The sequence below is a fragment of the Engystomops pustulosus genome, chromosome 6 (assembly GCF_040894005.1).
Source record: "Engystomops pustulosus chromosome 6, aEngPut4.maternal, whole genome shotgun sequence".
In the NCBI taxonomy this organism is placed as follows: domain Eukaryota; kingdom Metazoa; phylum Chordata; class Amphibia; order Anura; family Leptodactylidae; genus Engystomops; species Engystomops pustulosus.
In genome coordinates, this window is record NC_092416.1 from 122165539 (window position 1) to 122188636 (window position 23098).

Genomic DNA, 23098 nt, shown 5'->3' on the forward strand with positions numbered 1-23098 from the left:
GTCTTAAGTTCTGAAAAGCAAGGGCAACTGCAATGTAAAAGTCTTGCCTAAACTTTTTCCAATAACTAACTAAAAACTTTATCTATTGTTTAGGCAGATGAACTTTAGAGGCTACTCGGGAGTGGAGCAGCCGGCTGAGCACTAGGAGCGTGGTGGCTATTCAGTCGGGCCCACTCATGGGCAGTAACATCTTGCTCTTTTCAACAGTAAGCCGAGTTACTGCGCATGTGTGGGAGCAGGCTGAATATTAGAAGAGTGCTGCGGGGATGCGCCTGGAGGTAAGACTTCAGAGGCTACAGAGGATGGTGTAGCCTTAGCTCCAGCGCACAGCAACTCCACGTACCAGTAGCCTCTGAAGTTCACATGTTAGTTATGGGGAAAAAATTTAGGTAAAGGCAGTGTAGTACTTGGTAGACAGAAGGGTATCTACAATCAGTTAGTGTATTCCTGATGGTAGGTTTCCTATAAAGAAACGGCAGGAATTGGATCTTTATATTCATCTTGCATTCCCAACTATGAATTTACATCTCTGGCTCTGTAGATAACAGAACTACAAGGCGTGAAAGATAAAATTCTCTTTGTACGATGTCAGAACTATGGTTCTCCAGATATTGGCGTTTATCTAGCCTCTCAGCCTGACATTTCTTCTCTGACAAAAGACCGTTTTATGCTCATTTTCACATGATTTTAGAAGAGATTTTTTATAGGTAAATTGGTGAGATTTCACATAAAGGAAGGTAATTCTAGAAAGGATATTGCGTACCCTACACGAGGGTAAAAGTAGGTGACCAGTAACCTTTAATTTTGCAGTCTAGAAACTGGAACTTCCTTAATAAATAATAATTCCTATATTTATATAGTGCACACAGATTACGCAGCGCTGCACAGAACTTGCCAAATCAGTCTCTGTCCCCATGGGGCTCACAATCTAATCAACCTTCCAGTATGTTTTGGAGTGTGGGAGGACCTGGAGTTTACATCCAGAAGAAAAACTATAGACAAAACACTTCTCTGAGGGTTCATTACATTAATTGTTTAATAGCTTTTCTGTAAAGTAAACGGCAACTTTTCAGTTTTCTAGCAGATTTTGTTTGCCCTTGATGTGCCTGTTGGTGCCACAATAGTTGTCCTTTTCCGACACACAAGCCTTTTTTTTTGGGGCCCAAATTTGAAATCCTGACACTTTTTCTGCACTGTAGATGTTTCTGGTCCTCGCTTAGAGCTGTAAAAAGCTGGTCTACAGAGTTGTATTTCACCTTCATAAATGTGGAGACAGTTCTAACCCTTTTAGGCCATGCGCCAATTTATTAACCACTTGCGCCAAAATCTAACATCCCACTGAAAATGATTGCACAATTCGTTTTCCACCTATAAATTTAAAAAGATTCCGGTTCAGTGACTGCAAGTCACAGAGACCTTCAAACCACACGAAATTGAAACATAGAGCATATTAGTAATCTGCTTTTATGTGTTTTTATATAAAACTGGTTGAGCCTTGGGTTGTTCTGCAGTATTATCATTTCTTTGTTTTTTTAACTCTTCCCTTTCAGCAGTGCTTTGGTTTTGTATTAGGTAATCCGTTCCTTACTATAGGACACCAGGGGTACATTATTTAACCCTTCCCTTTCACCAGTGCCTTGGTTTACATTCACTAATCTGTTACGGACTCCAGATGCCAGGGGTACATTATTTAACCATTCCCTTTCAGCAGTACTTTGGTTTCAGTCAGTAATCTGTTACTAACTCCAGATGCCAGGGGTACATTATTTAACCCTTCCCTATCAGCAGTACTTTGGTTTCAGTCAGTAATCTGTTACTAACTCCAGATGCCAGGGGCATATTATTTAACCCTTCCCTTTTCGGCACTACTTTGGTTTACATTAGGTAATCTGTTACGAAATCCAGATGCCATAGGTACATTATTTAACCCTTCCCTTTTCGGCACTACTTTGGTTTACATTAGGTAATCTGTTACAAAATCCAGATGCCATAGGTACATTATTTAACCCTTCCCTTTTCAGCACTACTTTGGTTTACATTAGGTAATCTATTACGAACTCCAGATGCCAGGGGTACAACCAGGAGGTGTGGTTCTTGCTGGGAGCTTCTGCTGTCATATAAAACACAGCTGTCCCCCACTCCCATACAGTAAGAGAGTTGTATGCTGCAAGAAACATTAACATCCAAGAGGGAACACCATGCCAGCGCTGTCCTGGGACATGGCAGCTTCTTATATACAGTAGGATATTCTAGGGTGTACAGAGACCATCAGTAAGACAACAGAGTAAGAGCCCAGGACGGTAGAGGAGTCTGATTTGGAGACCTCCAAGGGGCAGAGGTAAGCTATCATGCACTCAGAGGAGGATGGAGTAGATGTAAATGACATTTGTAAAACACACTATATGTATATTGTTTCATGCTACACAGAATTCACTTGGTATTTATGTCTACAAGAATTTGGATGTACACTGTATTCATTGTCGCACTCTGTATTGGTATAATAAATTTATCTAGGTCTTGTGGCTGTAAACCGCTTCCACCAAAGGAATCTGAATAAATGGCAGAATATGAAGCTAGGTGTTATATAATTTCAGTAAGGGAAAGAATATAATCCAGCACCATAAACACAGTTTGTATGGGTAAACATGGGAGGGTATTTAGAACAATAAAGAGATCTTTAACTTTGTAGATTACTACATATAAGTATTAGTCAGATTCTGTAGCTCGGCTTGACTAGTGTCTTAGGAGAAATGCACACACAATGGAATGAATACCTGTGGAATTTACCCCATCTGTATTTCCGCAGCCATTCTGCAAGCATCAGAAATAACCCAAAGCTGGTTTCTGATGGCTTTTGTGCTGCAATCTGGCCGCTGCTCAGCTCAACCTTTTCATTGACATGCTGTGGAAGATACATTTGCAGCAGAAAGCTTTTTCCGCTGCAGATTTTTTCTGTGGTGTGTATGGGATTTTCATACATCATTTCCACTACACTACTACTGTATTACAAATGGTGATTCTGGAGGTAATATTCTAAGTGCCTGGGTGCCCTCAATGATCTGCAGTCACAGCACGCTGAGAGTTGAAGCATTCTCATAGTCCTGCTTCTCCTTGTGATAACTGGAAGATTAGATTGTGAGCACCTAGGGTCAGCTGCACTATAAAAAGAAGCAATGGAAAATGTATTTAGAATCCAGTATTGAGGTGTATCACCCCACAGTGCAGTGACCCGTGCATACTACCCCAGCCGTATAATGGCTTGTATAAATTATCATAGCAGCATCAATACTTCTGACCCAATCACCCAGTCTAATGCAGAACATCCTACAAGTAGGTCAGTGCTCTGCACAGCATCCAATAACTAGGTTACAGCTAAATTGATGTGTAATGAAAAGTGCATGTGAAGATCTCTGCTTGCTTTTAGTGTAATAAGATGATGACACTTTTTGTTCCTGTGCATTTTATGTGAACTTAATGGGCAACAAAAAGATCAGTTCTTGCAGCCACAAAATACATATTAATAACCCAGCTAACCAGTGATAAAATACAACATTTTATTAAAGAGGTTTTTGTGTGTTTAAAAAAAATTCATCATAACTTGACCTAACATTAACATAGCATACTGGTGGAAGAATGACAGCCAGTACTCCTATCAGTTACCTGCACACAAGTGTTGGTTTTCTCTAGCCGCAAACCACAGATCTCTTGTCCATTTTTGCAGTAAGTGTGTCTTTAGTATTTAGTACTTTGTCGTATGTCTGCAAAAACGGTCCATGTGTCATCCGTTTTTATGGACGAACAAAAAAAATGGAAGGCCAGAAAAATGATGTCACTTGCTTTTTCAAAACTCTTGAAGAGTAATATAACTTTGTTACTTGGCAACTGATACTCAAATATGGACAGCACATGGATGTGTGGCATCTGTATTTTTCATGTTCCAATTACGAGCCCCAAACAGGTGGTAATATTACCTGCTCTGAGATTTGCTGCTCAGGCAGTCAGCTCACACATTGGAAATTACAGTCATGTATAGAAATACACGGGGATGTGTCCCACAACATATTTTGCCTAATACAATAGCAGTGTAGTGTGAGGGATTTCTGAAAATCCCATATAAAGAATGTGGAAAATGCTGCAAGTCATTGATGTGCTGCAGATTCTGGTGTGGAATTCAACCTTTGAAATGCAAAGTTTGAACTCCCCCCTGTGCTGTGGCAAAATAGTGGCATGAAATGCGTTGGTTGGTTCTGTGGAATTACAGCTGGGTACAAAAATAAAGCTCTGATACATTATAACAAGCTTTGTCAGCATTACATCAGTATAAGGGTGCATTCACATTAACGTATGCTCGCCTGGCCGTAGCCCGGGCGAGCACATGTTGATGTGCTGGAGAGGAGGAGGGATGGGTGCTGCTCACTCCGCCCCTCTCCATAGAAACAGCATGTTTCTATCTTTTCCCTGTGTGTGATGCGGTATAGCACCGTGGATGTGTGGTAACGTGCCTACGCCGGGTCCTCAGATATACATCCTCACAACAGCAGTCTAAATGAGGACTAAGTAAATACAAACACATTAGGAGTAGATAGATGAAGACTGTGAGTGGAGTATTGATCCATAGAAAACCACCTTTAAAGGAGTATTCCGGGAATATGAACATCTGATACAAAAACCCATAATGCTAAAAATAAATGAATACATGAAAGCTCAATGTCATTCATCACTACAGCCAGACATGGTGATGATCACATAACCTGCACAGGTAGGTGCAGGACATGTGATGTGGACATGTGACCAGCAGCCATCTTCTGTCCTGTGTCTGCTGCATTCGGAGATAATCAACCAACTGATTAAAGGGCCACAGCATTTTTCTGCTAAAGGGAGCGAAATTACATATTAGCTTATATTTTGAGTACCCATTTGTATATGAATTCTGTTTTTTCCTGGAATACCCCTTTATATTACCTTAACATCAGAGCTTCAGTGCAGAGTAGAATTGTTTCTGCCTTTCAATATTGCTGTTCTTTTGCTAATTTGTTTTTAATCTTGTACTATTTTCAGTATCTCAACTTACATTTATCTTTACTTGTTCTTTTATTGACAGTGTGTGTTTTAATATTCATTTTTGCCAATTTTTACCTACGGAAATACATTGTACAATTGTCTCACAGTGAGCAGAGATTCTGAAAATTTCGAAGAATTGATACAAAATGAGGAATATTTAATTTTGTCACAATTCTGTTTTATTGTTTGTCAGAAACTGGAGCATATGCCACACACCACTTTTTTGTAGTTTGGACATTTTTTCTGCAGGTAAAAACAGCTAAAAGTAAAAAGTGGAAAGGGGTGTGAGTTTTTAAGAAGGGGTGTGGCTTGTAAGAGTGTGCGCCACAATTGTGTCAAAATGTGTTCACAAACTTCTATCACAAATTGGATAACCCCAGAACTAATATGACGAATGTCACTAAGCAACTTTTTCATACACATAAAATAAGAGAAGCGAAGACGGCACAAATGAAGGAAATGGGAGGGTGTGGAGGGTGCAAGCAGCTTGTAAATCCTGATCCAATATGTTCCAATAAAGTGGAGAAAAATCACAGCACTAGGATCAGATTTATTCACCATTGAGCTTCATCGCATCCTGTGTAATTGGGCAGTTTATCTCTACTTCAATTTTCTCAGGTTCATGTTTTACTGTAGGACAATGTCAAACTTACAGAAAAATTTACAAGTGTTAAATATTTCACTTTTTTTGTCACAAATTTTGCCCAGAGGAGAGACATGCTATGCAGAGGGATGTCTCAGTGATGTACAGTGGGTTGGGATATGTCTGTGAACATGTATAGTGTATGGTAAGTTTCAGCCTCTGCTCTGCTCTGCTAGATGTGTGCAGCTCGTGCCCCCCTGCGGAGGAGAGCCAGCACACCCCTACCCTGCGCACACCAGAACCGTTCACTTGCCACCAACCCTATCATGGAAGTTTGCGCATCGTCTCAGCTTGTTGCAGAAACTGATGGAAGTCGACCTTCAGATTCACAAGACGCAGAAGGAACATGTGATGGATTCTTCAGGGTTGTTCTTCTGGGTGATCCTGGTGTTGGGAAATCAAGTCTAGTTGGTATATTTAGAAGAGAACAAGACAGAGAAACAGCAGAACAACAACAAGGTGAGTACAAGCACTGGTGAGGTGAAGACCAGTCAGATTTCTTTATTGCCTATACTGGTCCTATTTGGTGGGGGAAAAAACTATAACAAGTTTTTACTGTAATTAAGTATAATTAAATGAGTTACTGGATCTTAAATCCCAAATTGGGTTGCATAAATAGAGAACTTGTGAAAGTGGTCTGTCCCTGGTTAGAGATATAGGTAGAAATATATGGTCCTGGTGTAACAAAACAACTAGTAGGGCTAGAAATAAATTCTCCAGGAGTGAGAGCCCAATTGAGTTGGGGCCAGTGTGCTCTATGGCAATACCACTGGCACTCCAACTGCTATCCAACTGTTACAACTTTGCAAAAAGTCTTATGGTTAAATTTGTAATCTAATTTTGTTGTCATGTGTTCCTCCTGTACTCCTGTCCCTGTTGGCAGCAAAAGGAAGGTGGAAGAAATATACTTATATTTATACAGCCCCCTTACCAAAGATAGACATAATATAGGTCTGTAGTATAAAAAAAAAACTAAAGAAGGTCCATGTGTTCTTCAGTCTTCATTTTAATGTGCTTTTCTAGCCTGTGTATAATTCAGGGGCGTAACTACAGAGGTAGCAGCCATAGCAGCTGCTATAGGGCCTGCAGTGTCAGGGGGCCCTGGCATCCAAACTGAAACATTAAAGAATGTAGGAGGTGCACCATTATATACATATTGGGGTACCTTTTCTTAGAAAGTCAGAAACTGCACTAAAAGTGCTATTTCCGTGTATAATGCTAGGTGCAGCGATTCACTAAGATTGTGCACCAGAAACCATGAATCTGATGCTTCCCTGCACCGGCCCAACAGAGTTCACCATCTTTTTTGTGGTGCTCCTTTAACATACAAAGTGCAACAGAATGTGCAAGTTAAATACAGCGCTTTGTCCATTTCAGTCGGATCTACCACTTCTTGCGATACAATAGCAGCGCAGTCACATCTTAAATACCTGTGCAACCTGTTTTAGCCTAGAAGAACGTGCACAGTCTGCCAAAAGTGCAGCGCAAAGCCCTTAGTAAATGTGCCTCATTCTGCTGCGCAGTATACAACATAATGGGGGAGATGTATTAATGCACTTGCGCCACAATTCTGGTAGTTTTGCGCCTAAAACACTGTCTAAAATGCCTTGCACCACAGTTATCAAGGCTTTTAAACCATTTTTTGGCAGTTTTCCAACTTGTCCGAATAAGGGGCGTGGCCTTCTGTAAAATAGGCGTGACATCACGAGAAAAGGCCATGGCTTGCGGGAAATTGTCTGTGCGCCCAAAATTCTGGGGGACACAAAACTGCCATTGGCAGAAAAAGATACCCATATCCGGACAAAAATGTGTAAACTAACACGTAGTAAGACTTAATGTTTATTGATCACAAAACTAAAAGAAATTCACACTTTAGACTAAAAGTAGGTCTAATGTAGGAACCGACAGTCTTATCCTGCACCACAATTCATCATCACAGTGATAAATCTGGCACAGCAAAGCTAGAAAGTGGCGGAACCTGAGACACATTGTTAAATCCCACCCAATATGTATATAACAGTGCACATCTTACACAGTGCACAGCATAAATCAGCAAATATCAGAGGTTAGGACAGCAGAACAACAGGACTAGTGATATCTCATCTCCAAGTTTTGCAGTTCCCTCATGTGGTCAGCAGCTACTGAGACAGATCTGTGCATAAATGTGTGTGCATAAGTGTAGAAATGTGTGAATGTGTGTAAGAAGTATGTTAATGTGCTAGAATACAAATACAGGCGGTCCCCTACTTAAGAACACTCGACTTACATACGACCCCTAGTTACAAACGGACCTCTGGATATTGGTAATTTATTGTGCTTTAGTCCTAGGCTACAATAATCAGCTGTAACAGTTATCAAATGTGTCTGTGATGAAGCTTTAGTGTTAATATTGATTCTTATGACAACCCAACATTTTTAAAATCCAATTGTCACAGAGACCAAAAAAGTTCTGGCTGGGATTACAATGATAAAATATACAGTTCCGACTTACATACAAACTCAACTTAAGAACAAACCTACAGACCCTATCTTGTATGTAACCCGGGGACTACCTGTATGTATATTTCCTGTGGGGGGTAGGGGCTCCCCAATCAGAAGTCCGAGGTATGCCTGTGGTGTAGTTTATATTTTGTCAACTCGGACTGCACAACGGCTTGCAAACTTTGACAACACTTAGTTGCCTCAGGTCTCAAGTGACTAGGTGAGTGCACTGGGTCCCAAAGCTTTTCTTTTCTTTAATGTACAGGCAGTCCCCGGGTTACGTACAAGACAGGGTCCAGAGGTTTGTTCTTAAGTTGAACTTGTATGTAATCCGAAACGGTATATTTTATAATTGTAGTTCCAGACAAAAAAATTTTTGCCCCGGCGACAATTGGAGTTTAAACATTTTTTGCTGTAATGGGACCAAGGATTATCAATAAAGCTTCATTACAGACACCTTACAGCTGATTATTGCAGCCTGGGACTATAGTAAAGCATTCAGAGAGCTTCACCAGAGGCAAGAGAAAGGTCTGTCTGTAACTATGGGTTGTCTGTAAGTCGGGTGTCCTTAAGTAGGGGACCGCCTGTATTTCTTTGCACAGGTCTAGAGAATCCAACATTAGTAACCACTGACTCTTTTATTCAGAGCTGTACCAGTGCACACTTACAGTGGATGGCGAGGACACCAGCCTCCTCCTGATGGACATTTGTGAGATCCAGGTAAGCAGCTGCACTGCACTCAGCATTAACCAACACTGATCTTAGGATAAGCATATAAACATATACATAAAATAGGTCATATCCCTAGAATAAGACATACTAATGTAAAATACAAAGTACATAATCACAACATAATTATTTATGGGGATGCACTTAGAACAAAACAAAGTGTGTGATGGCTGTAGCCCTTCTAGGGAAAACATGTTGCATCTTGCAGATGAATAAACTATGTATTTTTTCTTATACCTACAGAAGCGAACTGATGGATGTGACAGTGCTCTGCGAATGGGGCACGCATACATCATTGTATACTCCATCACAGACCGCTCCAGCTTTGAAAGTGCTTCAGAGTTACGGATTCAGCTCAGACGCACACGTCAATATGAAAATATTCCAATAATACTGGTAGGGAACAAGACAGACCTAGTCCGCAGTAGGGAAGTGTCTGTGGAAGGTGAGTGATTAAGAGAAAATGAAACCTGTTTAGAAATGTGGCAGATGCCCAAAGACTCTCCTTCCAACTTCAGTCATGCTTTGCCAAAGTGTGTTCCCTCCTACCTGCTCTTCCTGCTCCCGGGATCTCCCAGATATCTTAAAGGAAACCTACCATGAGGAATCTACCATCAGAAGTAGATTCCTCCTGCCTGCTAATCTAATTTAATCATCCTGGAACCTAACCTAATTTACTAAAAAAAAAAAACCTTTATTTTAGTAATATCTAAATTAACAGCAGAGGCTACTGGGGCATGGAGCAGCCTTGGCTCCCAGTGCCCGGCCAGGCTACCACATACCACATACCCCAGTAGCCTCTGCAGGTAATTCACACATTACTAAAATAGTGAATAAAAAGCTTAAGGTTGGGTTCCAGGATCATAGAATTACATATAGGCAGAGGCAGGCAGGAGGAATCTACCATCAGTTCTACTTCTGATAGTAGACTCCGCATGGTAGGTTTTCTTTATGAGGCATATCAAGCAAGAATCATTTCTTTTTTGGGCTGTGTTATAAATGAACCAAAGTAAGCATAGTCACTTTACTCATCCGGTTACTCAGCTTTTGGCATTTATAGTATCCCACATCGTTGTCATTCTCCTGCTCTAATGATTACATTGGATCATGGGCATTTGACCACTGTGCCTAAGGACAAGCTGCAGTAGTGACCAGCTACAGCCAGTGATTGGCTGCTGACATCACATGTCAAAAGCTAAGCGGAATGGGACAATTGGACCTCTTTTCTTCTTTTACTACATTCTTTGTAGTTGTCCAAATAATTCTAGACATTTGTATCTCTTTTGTATCACTTTGACTAAAAAATAGCAGCGGGTGTCATAGGTTATTTCTATATGTCAACATGTAAATGCACCAATAGAAAATGCTGTGCACAAGCTTTTTCTTTGAGGAAGTTTGCTCTATAGAGATAGTCCAGGTGCCTGATAAAGCAATCATTTCAAACCAGTGGACTATCTATGAAGGACTTGGACATTTCCAAGTCTTGGACACATGTGCCTGGAGGTGCACGATTTCCTGTGCTTATCTCAAGCTGATCAACTACCTTAAAGGAAATTTTACCCTAAGCACACTTACAAGCTGTGGTGTGGGTGCCCTGTAACAGGATATGTTCTTCATTTAGTAGTTAATGGCTTATTTTTCTTTTTAAAAAAATGCAAATGAACCTCTAGGGCAGTGGTGGCGAACCTATGGCACTGGTGCCAGAGGCGGCACTCGGAGTCCTCTCTGTGGGCACCCAGGCCATCAACCCAGCATGAAGTTCACCAGACAGGACTCAAAGAATCTTCCTACAGAATCTTCCTATAATGAAAGGCGAATTTGCCCCCCTCCTTTCAACTGCTTTGGTGTCTTTAGGAGGCTAAACGATTGAAAGTTGTCAAAGAACAAGGAGAAATAAATTACTGCTTAAATTGCTGTGCTGGCACTTTGCAATAAATAAGTGGCTTTTGGTTGAAGTTTGGGCACTCAGCCTCTAAAAGGTTCGCCATCACTGCTCTAGGGGCTCCTGTGTACGTCACAGAAACCCCTTTCCGGGTCAGTCGGTCAGGGAAAGGAGGCAGGCATAAGCTCCAAAGGAAGACATGAATAATTACAGCCGATGGAGGCAGAAGGGGCTTCTGTGACTTGGCCCTAATGCTCCTTTGCATATTTTTTAATGAACTATTTTTTATGTAAAAGTAGTTTAAGAGCCAAATGAAAAATGGATCCTGTTTAGGCAGCACACACCAGTGTGCTTGGGTTAAAAGCACTAAATCTGTGTGGTTAATTTCCTTTCAGGACTAATTTTTAAAACACAGACAGCCCTTTAAATAATTGTATGCAGAAAAGTCTTGCAACTTGCCTGAAGATCACCTATTCATAGTGAATGAGAATATATCATTGTTTATAGCCCAGAGATTGACAGCTTCAACCTTGTCGCTTTGTATTAGACCTCCCAGTGGTAACAGTCCTGCGCCTGTCACAAAATACTGCAGTCTATTTGAATTCACTAACAGTAAGCATAGATTTTTTTTAAATGGTACTTTAAGAAATAGAAGAATTCAAAAGCTAAATTACAAAAGGGGTTGTCCAGCTTTTGCAAATAAATGGAGAGTACATGGGAAAAAATAGCTGAAAACGGGAAACCGAGTTATTTTGGCACTGACCTCTAGTTTTTCATTTACACAGAGGGCCGAGCCTGTGCCGTGGTTTTCGACTGTAAATTCATTGAGACTTCAGCCGTCCTTCAGCATAATGTACAAGAGCTATTTGAGGGGATGGTGCGCCAGATACGGCTACGGAGAGATGGGGCTGACCCAGGCGAAAGCTGTCGCATACGAAGCCACCGCAAAGAGAGCCTCAGCAAACGGGCACGCAGGTTCCTGGATCGGCTTGTAACCCGCAACAGCAAGACTGTCCTGAGAGTACATTCACGGTCATGTCATGACCTTTCTGTCCTGTGAGAGGTTTTTGATAGACAGTGCAGAACTTATAAAACTTGCAGGAGATACAGACCTTTCGGATCAAAAACTTATCCACCTGCAATTCATGGAAGTGGAAAAATCCTGATCGGATCCTACTTTGGTGGTTTCCACAGACATTTCAAAGGATGTAAATGTACTATTGTTCCAATTGTTTCCTCTTTTGCACGCTTCACTTTATTTTACACCATAGAAATGTGATTAATAGGATCACTGTTAGAAGACTACAACTCTTTTCTCTATTATTTACCCCTCCATGTACACAGAAAACAGATCTCTCAGGATTCGATGCTCATCAACTCAATGCTGCACTTAAGTAAAGGAGCCGGTCCCTCTACACATCTCACCTCTCCTCAACAATGTCTTCATTTTATCCCTCTAACCCCCTCTCCCTTTCTCGTCTTGCAGGATTTTATGGAATTTTGCCCAGCTCTCTTTTAATCCAACACTGACCAAACAGTGGAAAAACTGAGCTCAGTGTTTATGGAGAGAGGCCAGGAGAGACTGTACGGATAAATGGGGGAGAGAGAGGAGGAGGGATGGGAATGGCTTACAGATCCCATGTCTTAAGCTCAGTTTGCTTGAAGGAAATGTCAACCATTTGATCCTGCCAGTAAGAAAACTAGCATTTATATAATTACGCATTTAATAAACTGAAACATTTTTGCAAAAAAAAAACTTTAATGTAACATGGCAATTCCTTCTCTGGATAAAAATTGGGGCAAATTAAAAAAAATAAGTTATATATAATGTGAAAGTAGCTTAGATAGTGTGAAAATGGTGCAGATTTATCACAGCTGAATAATATATCTGGAGCAACTTTAGACTACCTAGTTTAACTTTAAAGCATTGGGGCACATTTACTTACCCGGTCCAGTCGCGATCCAGCGGCGGGTTCTCCGACGCTGATTCGGGTTCTGCCGGGATTCACTAAGGTCCGTGCGCCGATATTCATCAGGTGTCGCTGCTGCGCCGAGGTCCGCTGGAGTTCACCTGCTTTTTTCTGGTGTATGTGAGTGCTTGATCTTGCGACACAAATGGCTTTTTAAATTCTGCGGTTTTTCCGAATCCTTCGGGTTGTTCGGTGGCCACGCCCCCCGATTTCTGTCGCGCGAAAGTCCCGATTGCGCCAAAAATCGATTGCGTGCGCCACAATTCCGTGAAATACAGCGCAAAGAGGAAATATTCGGGAAAAACCCGACGGATTCGCAGCTGCGGACCCTTAGTAAATGTGCCCCATTGTCTTAAAGAGGTTTTCCCACAAATCAAGTTTAATGGAGTTGACAGAAATTGCAGAGCGTCGAGTGTCTTGGAGAACTTGGAGTACCTCCTGGGGTCCAGGGTAGGCAGTAGCAAAAGTTTGTAGCTACTTAGCTCAGGCTCCCGGTTACAGCATTTCTGCAGTCTCCCACTTTTTGGCACTTTCCAACTTGGCCGGTAGTGTTGGGGGTCACTGGAACTACTTTGGCCAATCACTTGAGATGTCACAAGTGACGTATTCCAGCACATATTCTTCAGTGACTATGCCCAATTTTATATTGTGCCTTCTTGCTGAAGTTTTATTACCCTTATCTCTTGCACTTGTAAGTTTTAGATAGTTTCCAATAGTCTGGAAAGTCAGACAATTGGGTCATATGATGGTAGGTTAAAAGACTTTTACTGAACCGCACTGTATTAAAGTATTTTGATGGAAGTGGAAGGTTTACGATTGTTGTTGTCCTCAATATATTGGAGAAATATTTATATTACCATGTTTTAATTGGCAGTTGTTTTGATACCAAACAGCTTTTCAGATCACTGCTTAGGGGCCATAAGCTCCACCAAGTGCTTGGATCGTAATTAAGTTTTTAATAAACTTTGCATAAATGAACAGTACACGTATATACAAGAAACTTTGTAATATATCTTATCAGTGCAAAGTGCTTCTTTCTTGAAAGTTAGATTAATAAAGCTTACTGAGGTGTTAGATTAAATAAAAGCTTTATGGAGTACTCTCACAACAGCTAGGTCTCGACCCACCTGAAAACAGAAGGGGCAGATGGCTAAGGGTGCATTAAGGTGGCGTTAACACCTGCGCTTTCAAATGCATCACAACAGCTGAGAAGAGGAGATTTGCCTAATTACATTGCTTTCAATATTACATGTTTTTCAAACACAATGTTGACAACAATGTTATTGGGCAAATCTCTTCTTCTCAGCTTTTGTGATGCATTTGAAAATGCACACGCTAACGCACCCTAAAGGTGACCACCCTGGTATTAGTTCAGTAATTATTACATATTACAATAAAGTGGAGTAACTGATCCTTAATTTAGTTTCGGCCTCATGCACACAACCTTATGAATTTGCGGTTCCGTTTTTGCGTTTTTGCTGACCTTTCTTTGGGCCACGTGCTGTATCTGCATTAAAATACAGTGGGTTGGCACCCATGTGATTTCCTATGGTCTACTGGGCACCGTAAATACGGGCCACAATGTGTTTTTTTTGCCATAGACTTCTATTGAGAGACCGTGCCACAAAACGTCATGTTCTAGTTTTTGGGTAGACGTACATGGTGAGGTGAGAAATCAGAGGCCAGAAATATAACTGTATTTCTAATTAAAGTCTACGGGGCTATGTTTTAGATCCAAAAAGAAAATGTTGGGGTGGCTGTTTTTTTGTGTGCATTACAAGGTGATATTTCCCATCCTCCACTGTGCCTATGTTAGGAGGATAACAGCTTCAAAGTATGCACCATACATGGAAATTCTGTGGATCTTTCTACTGTCTTGTCTAGTGGCTTTGGGACAATATATGGACATTGCTTACATTGTATTACTATTAATGAACATCTCTGGCCAATAAACATTGATTACTTGTATATAAAAAGGTCCTTATGCATTAAAATGGATATCAGGGACTGGTGTCCTATATCTGAAACTCTGTTTCTGCTTGACTGTGTGATGGTCCCCTCCACAAACAATGCACCTTTATGTGTATTTGAAGGGGCACAATGCTATATTTAAGAGAATATTTTACAGAGACGGACTTCTGGTATTGAACTCGCCCTGGTTAAGTGCACCACTAAACTACATGGGTTGTTTTGGGAACATTGTCAAGTGCAGTTGAAGAATTTATATATATTGTAAACAGGATTAATTTAATTAATTTAAAGGCGTATGTCTCTATTATAGAATCCAATACTATGTATATTACACTAATCTTATTTTTATATTAATTTGTATGAGAAACAGCAATTACCTAATTTATCCCAAGCACCCATTCCTCCCCAAACAATATACATACTCATACTCAGCTGCTAATTCCCACTTTTCTATTGGTCCCCACACATCAGCAGTAAGTTACTTTTTAACCTACTGACCTTCCAAGAGCTGATGATTAATAAGACACACACTGTTCGTCCATCACTGACATGATGGAACCTGTCAACAAAATCTAAAGTTACTAGACTTGTTATCGGCTTTCAGGTTTCATTTTTATCATTCAATTCGTGTCACCTCTATCCACCCTAGGACCATGTCGACTGTATTCACCTGTTACCAAGTACAAATTGATAAATAAAGGAAATTTACCATCAAAATCAAGTGTGATAAACCCAGGACACTTAATCACCAGGCACAGTGACTGTGATAATAATTTTAGATTTCTTATCCATGGCCTTCTTCCTTCTAAAATTAACTTTTAAAACTATGATAATGAACCAGAGGAGCATGGGGTTACAAGATTTTACACTATGAAGAGCAATTCCCCCCTCCCATTGTGTGAGATTACAGCAAGCAGATAGAAGTTAAAAAAGCCTGTGATGCTGCAACACAGTGGGTCTCTGGTAACATCCCAAAAAGCCCTTCAGGCTCATTAGCATAGTGTCAGGATTCAGGGGCATAACTACAGCGATAGCAGCCATAGCAGCTGCTATGGGGCCCACAGTGTCAAGTGGCTCCATCATCCAATCTGACACACTAAAGAATCGAGGATGTGCACCATTATATACATATTATACTGCACATTGTACATATTTATAACATATATGTGATGTATATATGCGGCACGCCCCCCTAATTTGTGCCGCATGGAAGCCACAAAAAGGATTGCGTGTGCATATTTAAAAGCTTGCCTCTCCTAGTTACACCCCTGGCAGGATTGCTCCACTAGCAGGTACATGGACATTATCAGTAACTTTGGCACGTACTCCAGATTCATGATTAACCCTTTAGCGCTACTTGATGTTCTATTACTACAAGGAGCTATCACTCAGTGCTCCATGCAGTAATAGCACGCCAAGGAGCAGATGCTGATGCAGCCAATAATTGGAGCTCAACCGGCATCGGGAACTTGACTGCGGCATTTAAATGACTCCCAGGGAATTCCGCCACAATCAACACCCCCACAGCGTTCACTGGGGTTTGATCAATGCTATGGCAGCCTCATGTAAGACCAAAAAGTTAAGTCACATATGAGATTAAAAAAAAAGTGAAAGTCGCCATACAAATCCCACATATATGGTATCTTCATAATGACCTCTACAATAAAATAAAGTCATTATTAAACCTGCACAATGTTTTCTAATCCCCCCGCCCACCAGAAAAAAAGAAAAAGCCACCCCAAAACAGTACTACTGAAAAATGCATCTCATCCCCGCCAAAAAAGAAAGTCCTCACATGGCAACATTAATGTAAAATATTTTACAGCTCACAAAAATACGCTAATTAAAATTGGTTATTCTTGTTGGAATATCTGGCTGTTGCATGGGCAACCCATATTTCAAAGTTCAGTAAAACAAAAATGATCCCCCAAAAAGTCAATTCTGAAATCTTGAAAATACAGAAAACCAGTTTTCGATTTGTAAGCTGCATGACGTCTTAATAAAATATCAGGACATTTTAAAGATCATGAAAACATAAGCAGACATATGGAAAATGTAAGTTTTACCACCCAAAATTGGTGAATTTTTCAAAAATTGCCCCAATTATTACTTCTTTTAATAAATAAACACAAAATATATCAACCAAAATGTAACACTCAAGTGAACTACAACATGTGACAAAAGGACAATCTGAAAACACCCTAAAGTATTTAGAAGTTATATCCATATTCAGCGATGCATGTTAGACTACAAAAACTGGGGCTGAGCCTTATAGAAGACCTGTCACCAGAATTTTACCCTTCAAAACAGTAATAACTGCTAGTAAAGGGTTTAAAGTCCTCTCCTCACCTTAAGTGATCCTCCACTGAGGCACTGTAGCTTAATTACAACAGGATTATGGTGCCTGTTCTTGATGACGGTTTTCCTTTAAAGGAAATTCTCAAATTTCAATCCCCTAGTGAGGTTAACACAATAAAGAGCATTTTTTACCCTATACTTCAGTTTTTCGTTCGGCCCTGATTTCCGTCACGTGCATGCCAGCGCCGATGCGCCACAATCCGATCCCGTGCGCCAAAATCTCGATGCAATTCAGGGGAAATCGGCGCAAATCGGAAATATTTGGGTAACCCGTCGGGAAAGCGCGAATCGGGCCCTTAGTAAATGACCCCCAATGACACAATTAGTTCTCCTACATCTCTGCTATTCCACAACACATAGATCTTCTGTGCCTTCCTTCCCCTGCCCAGATAAAGAACTTATCTGCCTGAAGCTTTACACTCCTCACGCTGCTGCTGCCGGCAGGAATTCAGTGTCTGTGAATCAGTGTGAGCTCCGTCCTGGAATGGGAGGGGCTAGAGTGCAGGGAGCAGAGAGAGACAGGAATCTCAGCTCTGTCACACAGAATTCCAAGATGGCTTCCAAGACCCTAAGTCACAAATTACAGGGTCGTGTCTAGAAGCAACTAAAATTGTGTACACCAGGACTGATAGAGACAGTGAAATGTTGGATTTTTGTTACCAAATGGCTGCATCCTTAATGGAAACCAACCATCATGGATCTACCTAAGAATGAAGATTTGGTGGCAGGTTCTTGTATCCTTTTTTTTTTCATAAGACTTTAAGTGCAACAGAACTTAATAAAAATGTAATCTTACATATATTCAAATTTTCTTGAGAGTTTACTGGGGCATGGAATAGCCGTGTGGTGGAGCAGGAGCTTCGGCTACTCCACGCCCCAGTAGCCTCTTTCCATGCTGTAGTTGTGTATAGGACTTTTCAAAACAACTTATAATTTTAGAATTGGCAGGCTAGGGGGATTTACAGTTCTCCATTCTGAGAATTACATGGAGCCAGGGTTGTTCAACACCTGTGATCAGACATTTATCCCCTACTCTGAGGATAGGGGATAAATGTCCATTATAGGAAAAGCCCTTCAAGTCTTATTTCAACCGATTAACTGGCACTGAATCTCCCTTACCGGATAGAATTTCTAACGTTTTACGGTCATGTTGTGTGGGCTACAGCAATCTGATGGTGTTGCCATATTGTCAAAATCTAAAAACATTTCCTAGAGTAGTCTATATGTGCATGTCTTAATCAGAACTCTTACTGTATATCTTCCAAAGGCAAGCTGAAGTAAAGTGTATGTGTGCAGCTGCAGTGATGTACTTTTTACATATAAATCAGTGTCCCACAGTGTTTATAGGGTTTTTCTAACTGTTTTATTATAGAGGTATAAATATCTCCTGTGTAAGGTGTCCTTAGTAACGCAATGTCAAGCCACTCTTAAACAAGGCTCTGTTTTCCATGAAAAACGTACTGTATGCATACAAACATATGAGGCCAGAGGCAGGGGGGCTATGGAAAAATATTCTGTAGGGGAAACAGTTGTATCACTCATGACTCCTATGCCTGAGTGCAGCACGGCTGGATTCCTGCTATGTGTTTAATGACCTGGCACACATCTGATAAACACAGGGTGCTGCACCGTACTGTTAGGCTCTGCCTGTTATTGATTTGCTGGGACACACAAAGGAGACTTGGAGCCTCGGGCCCCTATCTGCTCCTCCCCCTGCTGGAGTTAGCAAGGGGGTCTGATTATAACATTCAACTAACCACTTTTGTTTATGCTATCTCTTGTTCATGCTCTCAGTCAGCCAATTGTGATACCCAACACATATCACTTATTGACTCTATAGGAAGGTCCATCAAATTCTGCCAATAATCCCATGATCCAGAGGAAGACAAATAGAAACCTGTAAAGCTGATGCCAAATTGCCCATAGTATGGAAAATATAATTCCTGACCCCAAGTATGGAAAATATCATTCCTGACCCCAAATATGGCAGTCAGATTAAGTCCCTTAATCATCATCATCACATTTTAACAAAATATCATATGTTCCCATCAGCTATGATATTTTTGCATCTAGGCCCCTCTTAAAGGAAACCTACCACTTCATAAGGTAGGTATGAGATACAAACACCGGGCACCAGCTCAGGGTGAGCTGGTGCCGGTGCTTAGTCTCGTTAGTGTTAAAACCGCGGTATCGCGGTTTTAACACTTTTGAAACTTTCTAGCAGGCACTGCTTCGGCGCTTCGTGCACACGATCGTGCGCGCGCCTACATTGGAAACGCCGCAGGCGTTGCGCGCGCACGGTCGCGCGCAGCGCCGAAGCAGTGCCTGCTAGAAAGTTTCAAAAGTGTTAAAACCGCGATACCGCGGTTTTAACACTAACGAGACTAAGCACCGGCACCAGCTCACCCTGAGCTGGTGCCCGGTGTTTGTATCTCATACCTACCTTATGAAGTGGTAGGTTTCCTTTAAACATGTACAATGTATCCGCCAAAACAACATCTTATGGCAGCGTCCCACAGTCTCCCTGCTCTAAGGCTGGGTTCACGTCACATTTTGTGCCATCCTTTGCAAGGACACATCAGGAGGATTCAAATGTGTCCTTACAACGTATGGCACAGACGTATCCCACTATATGCCTATGTGGTGGGATATGTTGCCTGGAGTACCTCACCCCCCCCTTAAATGGGGATGGGGGGGGGGGTACTGTACATTGTACTGTACAGTGGAAGCAGCTGGTGATTTGCTGCTGCGTATGAATGGGTCAGTGACATCACCGGGTACTCCCTCCTGCTGAGTGACGATGTGCTCGGCAGGGCTGTGGGGAGAGGTGCAATACACTGCATCCCCTCTCCATAGTCAAAAGCTGCCTACAGTGCATACATCGCTCAGATGAAGGGTGTAGGATAAAAAGACATGGCTTTCTACTTGTTTCCATCTTGAATCTGCCACTATGGGACTCATTTACTAAGGGTCAGTCGGACGCGTTTTCGTCGGGTTTCCCGAATTGCCCCGGGATTTAGGCGCACACAATGGGATTGTGTCGCATCGGCGCCAGGTTGCACACAACAGAAATCAGGGGGCGGGCCGTCAAACAACTCGACGGATTCGGACAACGCGCCGGATTTAACAAATAGAAATGTGTCGCAAGACGCGCACTTACAAGCACCGGGAAGAAGCAGATGAACTCCGGCGGACCTCGGTGTGGAAGCGACTGATGCAGGAACTCGGGCGCATGAGCTACGTGAATTGCACCAGACCCGAATCCTCGTCGGACAACGCACCGCGGGATCGCGACATGACCGGGTAAGTAAATGTGCCCTATATGTCAATGTATACGTCGGGTGCTTTCCTGACATATGCGCTTAGTGTGCGCAAAAAACGTGATGTGAACCCAGCCTAACAGTAAAGAATCCCCATCTATGGCGATGGTAGAACCACCTCTCCTCTAGGAATAAAGGATGGCCCTTTTCCTGATCACATATAAAATGCAAATAATCCAGCTCCACGGACACTCCGGTTGTAGATAAAAATGTGATATTTTCTTTATTGAAGTACAAAAAGGAGGTATACAGCCAAGCAGTGGGAAACACACAGAGCCAAGGAAAACTCCTTAATCATGACCTGATTGGGCATGTGAGCAGGTGTGAATAAATCCCAACTACCTGCAGTCACATGACCTGTTAAATTTACATAGGAAACATATACATATAAAATCTAATACAAATAGTGTTACACATATAAAAAAAAAAGGGATAACAACAACTATGGAATAGCAAAGAAAAAAGATGTTGATAACAGAGAGAGTTGGAGGATAATCAATAAGCTTTTAGATTTGATATATCATGTCTTGCCTTTTATTTAGTCCTTGTGGCTAGAGAAAAAATCCCAAAACTCTCTCTGACCATAGGCGCAAACTGTTAAACAGAGAGAGTTTTTGGATTTTTTCCTCTAGCCACAAGAGTGCCACAAGGACTAAATAAAAGGCAAGACATGATATATCAAATCTAAAAGCTTATTGATTATCCTCCAACTCTCTCTGTTATCAACATATTTTTTCTTTGCTATTTCTTAGTTGTTGTTATCCCATTTTTTTTTATATGTGTAACACTACAGTATTTGTATTAGATTTTATATGTATATGTTTCCTATGTAAATTTAACAGGTCATGTGACTGCAGGTAGTTGGGATTTATTCACACCTGCTCACATGCCCAATCAGGTCATGATTAAGGAGTTTTCCGAAACGCGTAGACCATAGCCGTGGCTCTGTGTGTGTTTCCCTCTGCTTGGCTGTATACCTCCTTTTTGTACTTCAATAAAGAAAATATCACGTTTTTATCTACAACCGGAGTATCAGTGGAGCTGGATTATTTGCATTTTATATATTTCTTGGACTTGGAACAAAGAGAATCTGTGCTTGGACTCCTGGTCATATACTGCTGTGCCTCCAGGTGAGCTGACTTCCACTTTTCTACATATATAGTGTTTTCCTGATCACAGGTCTACAGTAGGTATAAAAAGATCTTTGGAAAGATCCATGCACTGCCCATTCAGGTATTTGTACATTGTAACGAGGTCTCCCCTTTGTACACAATGGGGCACGTTTACTTTCCCATCCGGAGGAGTTCACTGAAAGTGCATTGTTTGACGATAATGCACTGTGCCTCGATTCTCTAAGATATCCTGCATGTGTCTCATCCCCGCTCAGGTTCCGCCGAAATTCACCTTCTTCTTCCTGGTGTATGTAAGTGCTTGATCTCGCAAAACAATTTGAAAGTTAAATCCCGCACTCAGGCACGCCCCCCCAATTTCTGTGTCATGAAAGCCGAAGCAGCTGTGCCAAAATCCAATTGCGTGCGGCACAATCCCCTGTTAAATACCTGTCACAGCCGTGCAATCCCCGAAAACGCCGGAGCCCCGGGGCCCCCACCATCTTGCTCTCAGAGAGGCCCACACTAGATGACAATGTCTGACACTGTCAGTCAAACATTTGTATGCTTAAAGCGTGCGTCGCGTGGCTGGCGATCGCGGATAGTGCAGTGCCGCAGCACATCGTTCTGAGGGAGTTGGGACGGGCTTGCAGTGAGCTCCTTGGGTGCGCAGTGTGGCAGCAGTGCTGCGAGACCCATACAGTAAGCTGTGAGCTGACTCTCTCTGGCTGGAGCAATGCTCAGCGCTGACATCTCGGCCCTGACATCTGGGTCTGAAAATGTATAGCAAGTGATCCCGTTCTGTCAACGGAGGGGGCAGAGCCTTGCGTGAAAGCGAAGTAAAGAAGCTGCAATGTGTGACTACAGGTGGAGAACAGAAAACTCACAGGAGGAGTGTTATTCATGTGTATGTAGGTGAGGGGGTCCGACAGGAAAGAGTAATCTAATGATTGATTGTCAGGGGAACTGAACTGGAACAAGATTTGTATATTTCATGAGGCTGCATGGCTGGTGAGGGCTGAGGTGTTTGTTACATGTAACATGGTGTCTGGTGCGGGCTGAAGTGTATGTTACATTGGACTGCATGTCTGGTGTGGGGTGAGGTGTATGTTACATGGGACTGTGTGTCTGGTGTGGGCTGTGGTGTATGTCACGTGGGGCTGTGTGTCTGGTGCGGGCTGAGGCGTATGTTACATGGGAATGGATGTTTGTTGGGGACTGAGGTGTATGTAGATGTATCACTTGGGTGAGGCAGCTGTACATAGATGTATTACAGGGGGGTTGGCAGCTGTATGTAGATGTAGCACTGGGGGTTGCTGGCTGTATGCAGATGTATTACTGGTGGTGAGGTGCCTGTATGTAGATGTATTACGGGGGGTTAGGTGGCTGTATGCAGATGTATTACTGGGGGAGAGGCGGCTGTATGCAGATGTATTACTGGTGGTAAGGTGCCTGTATGTAGATGTATTACTGGGGGGTTGGTGGCTGTATATCGCATGCATTGTATCGGGGGCTTTATACTATGCCTGCAACTGGGGGGTTGGCGGCTGTATAATAGATGTATCACTGAGGGG

General features: G+C 42.0%; 1 protein-coding gene across 1 annotated transcript; it reads left to right on the forward strand.

Annotated features, from left to right (window-relative positions):
• The first annotated feature begins 1337 nt into the window (after positions 1 to 1337).
• REM1 (RRAD and GEM like GTPase 1) lies at positions 1338 to 13992 on the forward strand. The gene is made up of 5 exons (XM_072110756.1): positions 1338 to 2338; positions 5881 to 6163; positions 8832 to 8905; positions 9158 to 9359; positions 11582 to 13992. Exons 2-5 carry the CDS (start codon positions 5881 to 5883, stop codon positions 11854 to 11856), a joined length of 834 nt encoding a protein of 277 aa, XP_071966857.1. The 5' UTR covers positions 1338 to 2338; the 3' UTR covers positions 11857 to 13992.
• Positions 13993 to 23098: the final 9106 nt, after the last annotated feature.

What these genes read in the sequence shown, in the direction of transcription:
- REM1 (XM_072110756.1), top strand. Translation starts at nt 5,881, where the DNA reads ATGTGTGCAGCTCGTGCCCCCCTGCGGAGGAGAGCCAGCACACCCCTA. An exon ending in TGGACATTTGTGAGATCCAG is followed by an intron (nt 8,906 to 9,157) that starts GTAAGCAGCTGC and finishes TTATACCTACAG; the next exon opens with AAGCGAACTGATGGATGTGA. An exon ending in TAGGGAAGTGTCTGTGGAAG is followed by an intron (nt 9,360 to 11,581) that starts GTGAGTGATTAA and finishes TCATTTACACAG; the next exon opens with AGGGCCGAGCCTGTGCCGTG.